Source organism: Phocoena phocoena, chromosome 3 (genome assembly GCF_963924675.1).
Source record: "Phocoena phocoena chromosome 3, mPhoPho1.1, whole genome shotgun sequence".
In the NCBI taxonomy this organism is placed as follows: Eukaryota; Metazoa; Chordata; class Mammalia; order Artiodactyla; family Phocoenidae; genus Phocoena; species Phocoena phocoena.
In genome coordinates, this window is record NC_089221.1 from 126,772,139 (window position 1) to 126,786,023 (window position 13,885).

General features: G+C 43.7%; 1 protein-coding gene across 2 annotated transcripts in view; it reads right to left on the reverse strand.

The window, feature by feature from the left end:
- PDE6A (phosphodiesterase 6A) overlaps positions 1 to 13,885 on the reverse strand; it is a 69,445-nt gene that overhangs the window by 18,658 nt on the left and 36,902 nt on the right. For both annotated transcript variants that reach the window (XM_065874680.1, XM_065874681.1), the window contains 9 exons: positions 11,287 to 11,436; positions 10,568 to 10,711; positions 8,607 to 8,672; positions 8,245 to 8,391; positions 7,212 to 7,319; positions 2,610 to 2,719; positions 958 to 1,045; positions 673 to 773; positions 42 to 149 (listed from right to left, as the gene is read on the reverse strand). In XM_065874680.1, the coding sequence (XP_065730752.1) occupies positions 42 to 149; positions 673 to 773; positions 958 to 1,045; positions 2,610 to 2,719; positions 7,212 to 7,319; positions 8,245 to 8,391; positions 8,607 to 8,672; positions 10,568 to 10,711; positions 11,287 to 11,436 (1,022 nt within the window). The remainder of the gene's footprint in view (positions 1 to 41; positions 150 to 672; positions 774 to 957; positions 1,046 to 2,609; positions 2,720 to 7,211; positions 7,320 to 8,244; positions 8,392 to 8,606; positions 8,673 to 10,567; positions 10,712 to 11,286; positions 11,437 to 13,885) is intronic.

The window sequence follows — 13,885 nt, forward strand, 5'->3', positions numbered from 1 at the left end:
GGGCTTAAGGGGATCAGGGTCTGAGCCCTGTCTCAACTCACATAACGATTTCCTTCCGTGTCTGATCCAGCATCATGTACTGCGTCCACTCCTGTTGAGTCTCATATGTCTTAGACTGATCCACGATCTTTTGGAACATCGTCCTCTTCCTACAAAACACACCAGTTTGTTAAAGGAGCACATCTTAGAATAAGGCAACCCCTGGCCTTCTAATGTTGGCTGTTTCAGACAGAGGCTAATTAAAACAACGTAATTTAAAAAAAGAAAAAAAAAAGGTGAAAAGAACCAACGCCTGGGAGCGAAGACCTAAGTTCTAACTCAGACTCTACCATGGATTTGTTATCTGATCTTAGCTAATCTTCCCCTGGAGCTCAGTTTCCCCATCTGTATAATGGGGGTAAAAATATCTAACTCATAGAGCTGTAGTGAGAGTCGATGTGTCCATAGCAAAAGTATGGTGCCTGGCACAGAGGATATACTAAATCAATTAGAACTGTGGTGTTCATTATCATTATAATCATTGCTATTCTTTTTTTTGGCCACGCTGGGTGGCTTGTGGGATCTTAGTTCCCCGACCAGGGGTGGAACCCGGGCTCATGGCAGTCTTAACAACTGGATTGCCAGGGAATTCCCTAATCATTGTTATTCTTAAAATGAAGAAGAAACACCAACTTGAAATACAAGGCGAGGTCGGTAGCAATGATCGCGATGTCCATCATGTGGATTGCATGCTCATGTTGCCTGCGATTGAGGTTTTGAAAGATATTCAAGCTCTAGAGAGAAAACCATAGGAGAGATATAAGAGGTGATGCTGGCAGTAAAGTTGTTCAGCTACTGATGGCCGCCCCAGGTGATGGGAGAGGCAGCCCAGGCCAGTGCCTGGCCACACTCAGGCTTCTTGTGAGATGGGGGCTCCTTCTCAGGCCACAAAGCCAGTGCAGAGGGTCCTCACCCTACCTCATCTCTCAGCAATGTTTTGCCAAACTCCAAGTGGTGTCTTTCCAAGATGGAGGACCCATGGAGCTTGGCCAGTGGGTTCTGGGATCTGAATGGGAGAGAAAGAGAGAGACACAGAGAGAGAGAGGATCAGTATGAAATGGCTGAGGTGAAGGCTAAAAACATCATCCATTCCTGTCACCTCCTAGTTCTGCAGGCAGAGAGGTTGAAGTTCAGGAATAAGAAGGAATTTGCCACACACTAGGACAGTGGGAAATAGGACTAGATAGCAGGTGTCCTGACCCTCAGGCTTTAGTTTTCTCCACAATTGACTCTGGGCCTCTTTGAGGTTGTGCACTCCCTAGAAGTGTGGACCCTTATCCCCAGAAAAAGACACAAACACAATGCCACGTGCACTTTTAGAAACTTATCGGCCCAGTGCCAATCCATGGACATTGGCACTGGGCCGTACTTTGAACATCACAAAGCCCCAGATCCTCCATACCTGATTCTTAGGGGAAGCCACTGAATTCCCACAAGCAATATATTTATTCATGTCTTTATTCAATAAATATTTGTTGAGCCCTTTTTATGCACCAAGCACTGAGATCAGTACTTAGCTTCCCACGAGGTAAAATGTAAACACAATCTCTAACCTTGGAGCAGCAGGAAAGAACTGAGAAGACTCAGAGAAGCATGTTCTAGGGCTTGTTAATGACTTACAGGCTGTGGGCCCTGGGAAGAGCCTCAGTTTCCTCATTTATAATATGGGTATCACACTTGTCCCTGCTCTGCCCAGCCCACAGGGTGGTCATGAGGGTCCCCCAGAACATGGTTCAAGGACGCTGCTTCAGAGACTATCTAGAATATCAGCTCTGTGAGGACAGGGTCTGTGTCTGGTTTGCTCACCCTGGAACCTCCTTTGCCTAGCCTAGGGCCTACCACACTGGTGTTAGGGGCATTGTAAACCCAAGGTGAATTAATGAACCGTTCTCAATTACTAACATCTTGGCTTGAATTAATTCAACAGGTAGGAAGGGAAGGAGAAGAGTGAAGAAGTTTAATGTATTAGTTTCCTGTTGTTGCTCTGACACATTACCACAAACTGAATGGCTTAAAACAATAAAATTTTATTGTCTTACAGCTCTGGAGTTCAAAGTCTAAAATGGGTCTGCAGAGCTGCTTCCCTTCTGGAGGCTGTAACGGAAAATCTGTTTCCTTGCCTTCTCTAGCTTCTAGAGGCCCCCTACATTCCTTGGCTTGTGGCCCATCCTCCATCTTCCAAGCCAACAGTGTAGCATCTTCTGTCCTCTCTGACATCCCCACCACCTCCCTCTTATAAGGACCCTTCTGACTATGTGGGGCCCACTTGGATAACCCAAGATAATCCCTATATTTCAACATCCTTAACTTAATCACACGCATGAAGTTTTTTTTTTTGAATGTAAGGCAACATATTCCCAGACTCCAGGCATTGGGGTGTGGACATATTTGAGGGTCATTATTCTGTCTATCACAGGAGTTTACCCAGATCCAAAGGGCAGGAAGAAGTGGGAAGCTGTGGACTGCGGGACTTCTCCTTGGCAAGCGAGTCTATCTGAGACCCATTCAGATCTAGGTAATCAATCCTGGAGGCAGGAGGTAGAGAGGAGGGCCAGCAAGCACTGACTCACTTCATTTGGTAGAGATTGTTGGTGCCTCTGTGGTCAATGTCATGGCAAAAGGCGGCGGTGACCATGGCCAGGGCCTCCAGGTCTGTGAAGTATTGCTTCAGCTTTCCAGTCTGGAAGAGCAGTCAGAGATAGCACTCACTCCTTTCTTGTGGGGGTCGGAAGCAGGGCTGAGAACTCAGGTGTGAGGGGGAGGGCCTGGAGCTTGGAAACATAGGTCTGATCTTGGCTCGACCCATGGCGCCACAGGGTGACCAGATGTTTGCCGGGACTCAGGGGTTTTCTGGGATGTGGGACTTTCTGTGCTAGAACTGGGACAGTCCCAGGCAAATGGGGCTGGTGCGTCACCTTACTCCTGAGTGACCTTAGCTGGTCACATCTCCCTCTGGGCCTCAGTATCTCATTGTGCACACTCAAGGTGGAGGGCATCAGACTGGATGATTGTTGAGAAACTGACAGCCCTCGAGTTTTAGGATTTAGAGTGTTTTTGAACATGACCAGACTGGTAAAGCGAACCTTCCAAGCCTGGTCTACCGATTCAAGCACAGCCCAGAAGAATTTTTCCCTGAGCGTCTTGCAAGTACTTAACTCCTTGTTTGTGCAGGTTGTTGGAGTCAAGGGTGGAAAGAGCCCTGGGGAGGTGATGCTGACTCTGTGACTCTAAGAAATAAATCAAGTTTAAGGGGTGTGTTTTTCACCCTCAATGACAGCCTAGCCAGAATTCCTGCCTCCTGGCCCTAGAGCTTACTCTGCCCTGACCATTCCGGCCACAAGGGAAAGGAATGAAGATGAGGAGCCTGGGCAAGGACAGAGAAGTGTGTCATAACCTGGATGGGAAAACACTTTTAAATGAAATATAGAAACTGCAAACCCTCTGAGACAAAAAGACTGACACATACACATAGGTATGTCCATCCAAGGACACGGTAGCACTGTTTGTAATAGTGAAAGATCGAAAACAGCCCCCATGTCCAACAATAGGGGAGCTGGGTAAAGAAATTATGGTCTACTTGAACAATGCAGAATACGCTGAAGCCATAAAGTTAGATCATGGATAGGCCTTAAAAACATTCAGTGGAGGCTTCACAGGCGAATTCTATCAAACATTTAGAGAAGAGCTAACACCTATCCTTCTCAAACTCTTCCAAAATATAGCAGAGGGAGGAACATTCCCAAACTCATTCTACGAGACCACCATCACCTTGATACCAAAACCAGACAAGGATGTCACAAAGAAAGAAAACTACAGGCCAATATCACTGATGAACATAGATGCAAAAATCCTCAACAAAATACTAGCAAACAGAATCCAACTGCACATTAAAAGGATCATACACCATGATCAAGTGGGGTTTATTCAAGGAATGCAAGGATTCTTCGATATACGCACATCAATCAATGTGATACACCATGTTAACAAATTGAAGGAGAAAAACCATATGATCATCTCAATAGATGCAGAGAAAGCTTTCGACAAAATTCAACACCCATTTATGATAAAAACCCTGCAGAAAGTAGGCACAGAGGGAACTTTCCTCAACATAATAAAGGCCATATATGACAAACCCACAGCCAACATTGTCCTCAATGGTGAAAAACTGAAAGCATTTCCACTAAGATCAGGAACAAGACAAGGTTGCCCACTCTTACCACTCTCATTCAACATAGTTTTGGAAGTTTTAGCCACAGCAATCAGAGAAGAAAAGGAAATAAAAGGAATCCAAATCAGAAAAGAAGAAGTAAAGCTGTCACTGTTTGCAGATGACATGATACTATACATAGAGAATCCTAAAGATGTTACCAGAAAACTACTAGAGCTAATCAATGAATTTGGTAAAGTAGCAGGATACAAAATTAATGCACAGAAATCTCTGGCATTCCTATACACTAATGATGAAAAATCTGAAAGTGAAATCAAGAAAGCACTCCCATTTACCATTGCAACAAAAAGAATAAAATATCTAGGAATAAACCTACCTAAGGAGACAAAAGACCTGTATGCAGAAAATTATAAGACACTGATGAAAGAAATTAAAGATGATACAAATAGATGGAGAGATATACCATGTTCTTGGATTGGAAGAATAAACATTGTGAAAATGACTCTACTACCCAAAGCAATCTACAGATTCAATGCAATCCCTATCAAACTACCACTGGCATTTTTCACAGAACTAGAACAAAAAATTTCACAATTTGTATGGAAACACAAAAGACCCCAAATAGCCAAAGCAATCTTGAGAACGAAAAATGGAGCTGGAGGAATCAGGCTCCCTGACTTCAGACTATACTACAAAGCTACAGTAATCAAGACAGTATGGTACTGGCACAAAAACAGAAAGATAGATCAATAGAACAGGACAGAAAGCCCAGAGATAAACCCACGCACATATGGTCACCTTATCTTTGATAAAGGAGGCAGAAATGTACAGTGGAGAACGGACAGCCTCTTCAATAAGTGGTGCTGGGAAAACTGGACAGGTACATGTAAAAGTATGAGATTAGATCACTCCCTAACGCCATACACAAAAATAAGCTCAAAATGGATTGAAGACCTAAATGTAAGGCCAGAAACTATCAAACTCTTAGAGGAAAACATAGAACACTGTATGACATAAATCACAGCAAGATCCTTTTTGACCCACCTCCTAGAGAAATGGAAATAAAAACAAAAATAAGGAAATGGGACCTAATGAAACTTCAAACCTTTTTCACAGCAAAGGAAACCATAAACAAGACCAAATGACAACCCTCAGAATGGGAGAAAATATTTGCAAATGAAGCAACTGACAAAGGATTAATCTCCAAAATTTACAAGCAGCTCCTGCAGCTCAATAACAAAAGAACAAACAACCCAATCCAAAAATGGGCAGAAGACCTAAATAGACATTTCTCCAAAGAAGATATACAGACTGCCAACAAACACATGAAAGAATGCTCTACATCATTAATCATTAGAGAAATGCAAATCAAAACTATAGTGAGATGTCATCTCACACCAGTCAGAGTGGGCATCACCAAAAAATCTAGAAACAATAATTGCTGGAGAGGGTGTGGAGAAAAGGGAACACTCTTGCAATGTGAATTGGTACAGCCACTATGGAGAACAGTATGGAGGTCCCTTAAAAAACTACAAATAGAACTACCATATGACCCAGCAATCCCACTACTGGGCATATACCCTGAGAAAACCATAATTCAGAAAGAGTCATGTACCAAAATATTCATTGCAGCTCTATTTACAATAGCCAGGAGATGGAAACAACCTAAGTGTCCATTATCAGATGAATGGATAAAGAAGATGTGGCACATATATACAATGGAATATTACTCAGCCATAAAAAGAAACGAAATTGAGCTATTTGTAATAAGGTGGATGGACCTAGAGTCTGTCATACAGAGTGGAGTAAGTCAGAAAGAGAAAGACAAATACCGTATGCTAACACATATATATGGAATTTAAGAAAAAAAAATGTCATGAAGAACCTAGGGGTAAGACAGGAATAAAGACACAGACCTACTAGAGACCGGACTTGAGGATATGGGGAGGGGGAAGGGTGAGCTGTGACAAAGCGAGAGAGTGGCATGGACATATATACGCTACCAAACGTAAAATAGACAGCTAGTGGGAAGCAACCGCATAGCACAGGGAGATCAGCTCGGTGCTTTGTGACCACCTAGAGGGGTGGGATAGGGAGGGTGGGAGGGAGACGCAAGAGGGTGGAGGTATGGGGGCGTGTGTGTATGTATGGCTGATTCGCTTTGTTGTGATGCAGGAACTAACACACCATTGTGGGGCAGTTATGCTCCAATAAAGATGTAAAAAAATAAATAAATAAAAAATTTTTAAAAAGAAAACATTCAGTGGAGTAAGTCAGACACAAAAGGACAAATACTGTGTGATTCTACTCATGGGAGATACCTATAATCAAATTCATAGAGATTGAAAAAGTAGAATGGTGGTCGCCAGGGCCTGGGGACAGGGGAGATGGGGAGCTGCGTTAATATTGTTGTTTAATGGGGACAGGGTGTCTATTTGGGAAGTTGGAAAATTTCGAGAGTTGGAGAGTGGTGATGGTTGCCCAATATTGTGAACATACTGAATGCCACTGAATTGTGCACCTAAAAATGGTTAAAATGGTAAATTTTAGGTTATGTATATTTTACCACAATAACAATATATTTAAAGAATATGATTGATATATTTATATATTTTCAAATGAAAAAAGCATGTTACAGAATAATAATATTTAATTGGTTATGAACAAAATAAACTTTGTGTATGTGTGTGTTAACAAATATGTCTCGATGATTCTTAAAAGAAAATCTTGAAGGAGTTGTGTCATGGTTTTCTCCAAATACCGGCTTGGGCGTGGGAGAAGAATGTAGCTTTCTTTTACTTTTTATTTTATATACTTCTCTCTTCTTGGAATTCAGTTATGCTAAGCATGTACTCTTTTTGCATTTTTTTAAAAAAAAGTAGTAGGTAGAAGAATGCTGCTGCTGCTGCTAGGGGAGCTGCACAAAGTCGTCCCAGTGTGGCGGGAGCTCGCAGCCGCCCGCCGCCCCACCCACCACGCCGCCCAGATGCCGCCACCGTCGTACCACCAGCAAGGAGAACATGGTCTGCCCCACGTTGAAGCCGTGCCGCCAGTTGTGGTAGGTGATCCTGCGGTAGCCCTTACTCAGGGAATACATGAACCGCACCAGAACCTGTGAACACATGCACATCAGTGAGGAAGCAGCATTGCGCCAAGGCTTGGGGGTGATGGTGGTGGGGATGCTGCCTGCTGAACCCCAGATGCTCCAGCCCCCGCCCTGGACCACGTGTGGGAACTAGCAATAGATGCAATAAGGCTGTGAGAGCACTTTGCAGACTGCTAGGTACTATGACAGTGGACGTGGTTATGAAACAAGGCCCTGGGAGAAGCTTAAAGGAACTGTACAGGAGAAAAATCAAAGGGGTCTTTACATCAGTGGTTCTCAGACTTGAGTGCACGTCTGAAGCGCTCCGGGCTGTGGGGAGGCCTTGTGAAAACAGTTTCTGATTCCTTACAGCTAGGAGTGTGTGTGTGTGTGTGTGTGTGTGTGTGTGTGTGTGTGTTGGGGGCGGGGGGATGGGGGGGTGCGCCTGCCCATGCGCCCGTGTTGATCCGTTTTCAGGTGATGCTGATGTGCTTTGGGGCAACACATTTAGAACCGCTGCTTTAATCAAAGAAGTCTGGGAAATTCTGCACGCGATATATCCCCCACCCCCACCTTTTTGTCCATCCCCGTCCCCCTAGATGCACAGCACACCTAAGGAATTCTGCAGGGGAAAAAGTCCTGTTTAAATGGATTTAACCCACTTTTCCCACTCTGTTTGACTGTAGGACCGCTTTTGGAGTCCCATTTATCCATAGTCTTCAGAACTCAGTGCCTCAATACCCACCTTGAGAGACACCACAGTTCAGAGGAACCATGTGTCTGTTTTCTGAGAAATGACGCATCTGTGCAGTGTGACTAATGCTTTAAATCCTAAAAGCTGAGGGTACACTCTTTTTAAGGCAGTTTACAGATTGAGTTTTTTTTTTTTTAAGCAAGCAAAAAAGAAACAGGGAAAAGAAAAAGGGAAATCAAACGTCTGTTTCGACCTCACCTCCTGAGGAATGTGAAATTTATCCACCACCCTGAGCTCATAGTACATCTGTATTCCACATTTCACCAGCTCCAGTTCCGTCAAGGGCAGGTCGCTGAAGTGGAATTTATTAATTTCATATTTCTCTGCATCTGGCAGCTGTTCTTGCTGTGTGAAACATGGAGTCAAGTGACTGGGACGCATGAAGAGTTCCTGGGTCCCTCTCCTATCCCCCCCACCCAAGCCCTGTCCCTATCCCAAGTCCGCTGGAAGGATCAGAGCAGAGTGGCAAGGGTCATGCTTGGCAGAGACACTCCCCGCCCACGCTTGGGGCACACCCCGCGCTTGTAACCGGTCAGGGCCGGCGCTGCTGCCCAGCTCACCAGGATCTCAGCCAGTTCTTCTTCCTCGCATTCCCATGGCTCCTTCCCATACACTTCTCTGGTTTTCTGCCAGGGCCCGAAATAGCAGAGAAAAGAATTAGTTTACTACATCTAAGGTCTAAATGTATCTCTACTTTTCCATTTCCTTTTTTCTTCTTCCACCAAAGTTCTTGCAACAGAGCTACCAACTCAGAGAGGCTGTCATTCAACATTTATTGACAAGTAAATTCAAGGTCATGTGCTTTGGAGCCATGGAGCCATTCGTGCATATTCGAGCTCTGCCAGTTACTGGCTTGGATCTCCCATTTCCTCCTCTGTAAAATGGGGATAATAAAAGTACTTAACTGGCAAGTTAAAATTAGATTATGCAAAGTCTTTTTTTTTTTTTTTTTAAACGTGGGTTCTTAGCTCCCAGACCAGGGATCGAACCAATGCCCCTTGCAATGGAAGCGCAGAGTCCTAACCACTGGACTGCCAGGGAATTCCCTTATGCAAAGTCATTTCCAAAAACATATATGCAACTAAATTAAATAATGAATGTAAATCACCAAGAGCAGTGCTTAGCACATAGTAAGTGCTAAAATTAAGTAATGCTGTTGTTGATATTGTTATTATCGCTGACTGGGCATCTGGAATCCTTGCTCATGGTCCTGGCTCTTCCTCTCACTTACTGTGTGACTTGAGACAAGTTCCTTCCCTCTCTGGGCCTATTTCCCCATGTGCTACAGGAGGGGGGAACCTGGACCTAATAACTGGTTTCGGATTTCTTGATCTAGAGTATAGTCTATTAACTTTTAACTGGTTCACTGAAGCTACGCCTCCATAGGGTCTACATATCCATCATTTGGCTTAAAATTATGGACTGAGACAAGCAAACCATGGGTCAGTTCATCCATACTGGATGTTTTCTCCTTTGACTTTATCAGTTATTGGGATCAAAATGATCAAATTTGTTGTATCTTCCCAGCTTAAGAAATGCCCTCTGAAAACATTGGTTTATGTTGTTTCAACTTGTGCAGTGTATAAACCAAAGTCTTGGGAACTCAGCTGGGCATCATATCCAATGCCTTTTGGCTAATTCTGTTTACTTCTAAAATCTTGATCTCTTTGAGACCAAAATCCCAGGAATGGTGGATCACTGATTCTCACATATCTTTGAAAGCCTGTCATCCAATTTCCCACCCAGGTGGGATTTCCCTCTATAGCTTCCCTGATATATGATCACTCAGCCTATGCTTAGATACCTCTCATGATGGGGTGCTCACTACCTCCCAAGGCAGCCCTTTCAGCACAGTGATAATTTGCTCATTACCCTGAATGTTAAATGAGACCTATTTAACGAGCTGGGTGATTTGGGGACAAATTACTTCCCCCTTCTCGGGCTCAATTTCTTCATCTCTACAATGGGGGTAAAAATTCTTACCCTGGGACTTCCCTGGTGGTCCAGTGGTTAAGACTCTGAGCTTCCAATGCAGTGGGCGTGGGTTCGATCCCTGGTCAGGGAACTACAATCCCACATGCCATGTGGCACGGCCAAAGAAACCAAATCCTTTCCCTGCCCACCTTACTGGGCTATTGTAAGCATCATAAGTGTGAAATTACCTTATATACTGTATAGTGATGAAACTATGTGAGGGCTTCCTACAAACATCTAACCCCCCCTCTGAACTATTTCTTTGCTCAGAAAAATTGAGTCTTCTAAGTGAGCTGACCTCATGGAGGGAGGCTCTGAGCAGCTGACCATTGTCCATTGGTCTCTCAGATAGAGCTTCCTCTCAGAGTAGGGACTGTGGTTGGTGACTCCATCTCTAGTACCATGTTAGCCCTGAGCACAGAGAAAAATGGAGTTTCTAGAGCTGTTAAGCCAAGGTCTGGTTCTAAGACTGAGGTAACCCTGCGAGGGACAGCTGTCCCCATAGCAGCCATTTCTAGAGTAGAAACAGGAAAAAAACACTACTCACCAAGATTTTCTGGATTTCTTCATTGTCACACTTCACGTGATATTTCACCATGTCTTGGAAAATATCCTTCCTGTTTTCAAGTTTGTTCATTGACTCATAAGTGTCAGGATTTAAGACAGACCAGCCCAGGAATTGAGTCAAAGACTGAAAGGAAGGAAAGGAAGAATCAGAGGCAGAACATCCAGGTTTGATCCTGCCTCTGTAACTTAGGGCAAGACTCTGTAAACCTCCATTTTCTCAGCTACAAAATGGGTTTGATTAGCTGTGTGCTGCCCTCCTCAAAGAGATGTTGTTAGGATAAGATGAAATAATGGATGGGAATGCACTTTGAATAAAGCTCTAACACACATGAAGCGCCATCCTGATGTCTAATCATTTCACAAAAGCGGAACGTGTTGTGCGTATGTGGAGACATGGGATATAAGTGAACTCTCTGTACTTTCTGCTCAATTTCGCTGAGAACCTAAAGCTTCTCTAAAGGGTAAAGTTTATTAATTTTTTTAAAAAGGGAATATAGATCTCTCTGACAACTGCTGCAGTGCAGAAGGGAGAGCAAAGAGAATAAATGTTGAGTCAGGAAAGTGTCTACAAGGTGAGCTCCCATCCCTCCTGAGCTGGGGCAGCAGCACACAAGGGCCCCACCATGCGGCTCTGGGGGCCAAGTTCGTTGGTGAGCCGACTCTGAATACCACGTCTAGGGGCCTCCTCAAAAACCGTACCTCCATGAGGGTCTCATCCATTTCATCAAAGGGTTTCCCATCTTTGCGATTGTAAAACGTGGCCACCCCAACAATTTCTTCCTTCTTGTTCACAATTGGCATAGAAAGGACATTTTTAATCATCCATCCGGACTCATCCAGAGGCTCTTTCTGCAAGAGAAGAGCCAGAGTAAGTTTGCTTCAGGTACCAGGCTGCAGAGGCATCTGTAATGGACTTCATGCTGCCTTATGACCCTGACTGGCTGAGGGGGTGGCAAGAGGTTAGACCTTGTTGGACTTTGCATGATTTTAGTCGCCAAACGCCATGAGCAGGTTGCCCATCTGGTGGGAGCGCCGTAAGCCAGATAGCTATACTGTTTTCATGCCCAACATGTCAGGGCCATCATGTGCCAGGCAACGAGTTGTGTATTGGAGATCTAATGATGCAAACAAACAGTCCAGGGAGGTAGTGTTTCCCTTTCAGATACAGGAGCTAACTGCAGGGGACTGGCTTAAAAGGGGCCATGTTGGTGATGCTTGTAACTTTGAACTAATCAACTGGATATAACCTGTACCTTTTGTCTCCAGACCTGCCTTTCTCTGCTCCTTTCGGCAGGTTGTTTTATCTCTGTGAGCCTCAATTTTCTCATTTATAGTTGGGGCTGGTAGTAAGAGTAGGTACCTCATGGAACAAATGAGAAAATAGAAGTGAAATATCTTGGTCAATCATAAGGTACCATTTGTGAGTCATTTCCCATCTCTCTGAGCCTCACTTTCATCATTTATAAAATGGGGATAACTAGACAATTTCTAGCCTTTTTTCCACTGATTCATTGAAGATTTATCAAGTATTTTACAATGTACAAGAACCTGAGCTAGAAGATGGGAGAACTAAGAAAAATAAGGCAGAGGTGTTGTCCTCAGGTTGCTCACATCTGGAAGGTAAACAGGCAATCACACTGCATGTGGGAAGTTCTGCAAAGTACTTTGGGAGCCAGAGGAGGGAAGGAAGTCAAGGAAGGCTTCCTGGAGTTGGAGAGTCTTCTAGCTCGAAAGTTCCAAGATTTTAAAGGGGGTGAGATGATAATTATTATTATTTAAGTAGCACTTGAACTCAGCACCTGGTAGGAGAGTGACTTCAGAGGGATGTAGAATACAGTCCAAAGAGCATAGAGCTGTCAGTCAGGAAACTTGAATTCAAGTTCCCAGCTCTCTCCCTAACCTTTTCTATCACAGCCTCTCTGAAGGCCATGATGAAGAAGCAGATTTTATTGGAAGTGAAAAAAAGTGAAATGGGAAAGTATTAAACATTTTTTTTTTTAGTATTAAACATTTTAAGGAGCAAAGTTACTTGATGCAACTTATGTTTTTCTTTGAAAAATCACTCAGGCTACTTTGTGGAGGAAGAGTTGGGAGACAGAAGACTGGAATCTAAAAACAAGGTTAGACTTTATTTATTAAAGTGGGTAAACTACAGTTAATCAGATGACTTGGGTAAAGATCAAGTTCTGTTGTGGTTATAATCAGATTAGCAACTCTCAGCAACAATTTGCCTTGTCACACTGATGTGGTCAACATCACAACACAAGACATACGGTCTTAACCTTGGAAGGATATTCTCCCTAAGGTCTTTCATAATGTTATTTAAGGAGTAAAAAAAAAAAAAAACCACTAATTTTGCTATGAGCCATTTTTATTTCCTTCTTAATTATTTCCTGACTGCTCATTATTTGGTTTTCATACACCTAGCATGCTAAACTCAAGAAATATTGACAGGGCACCCAGAGCTGCACATGTTAAGAAAGATAAGCCCCGACCTTTGACCAAAGGAAGCCTATATTTTGCCAAGAGGAATTAATCTAAAAGACAAGGAAGGATCATGAAAGATGATGTAAGGGAAATAGAGTAAGAAAGCCAAACTCCTTAGCATGACCTTCCAGGCCCTGTGTGACCTGCCCTGTGTCTACCTCTCTAGAGTTTCGTCCTGCCACTCTCCCCTTAGTCTCATTGGTCTACTCTGGTTCCTTCCAACAAGCCCTCTCTTTCCTGCAATCCTCTCTCCTTTCTTTACTGCCCAAACATAATTTCTCAGGGACATGTTCCTTGACTCTTCCCAGATGAAGTCAAGCCCCCCCTGGGAGAGTCCCTCCTCTGTCCCTCTGCTATTGTCCTGATCAGCACTCCACATGCCTCTTTCCCCATATGATCACGAGCTCCCTGAAGACAAAGACCATGCCTGTCTGGTCCACCTCTGTAGCTGGTGTAGCATCGTGCCCATGCCTGGCCCAGAGCATGCCCTCTGCAAACATTTTTTAAAAATACAAACAAACAAAATCAAATGCAATACTAAACAACATTCCATGATAATCCTAAGGAGACAGAAATGATATTCAGCCAGGGGAAGCAGAATAAAACTTCATAGAAGTTTCATAGCATTTGGGGTTATCATTGAAGGGCAAAGGGGATTTGGACAAGAGACGGTAGTAAGGCATAGAACAGCATAAGCAAAGGTCCTGAGGCCAGAAAGCAAAGGGTGTAAACCTTAAGACCAAATGGGACCTTGGATTTACCAAATTAGCTCTCTCCCCACTTCCATGGGCACATGACATTTTTGCACTCA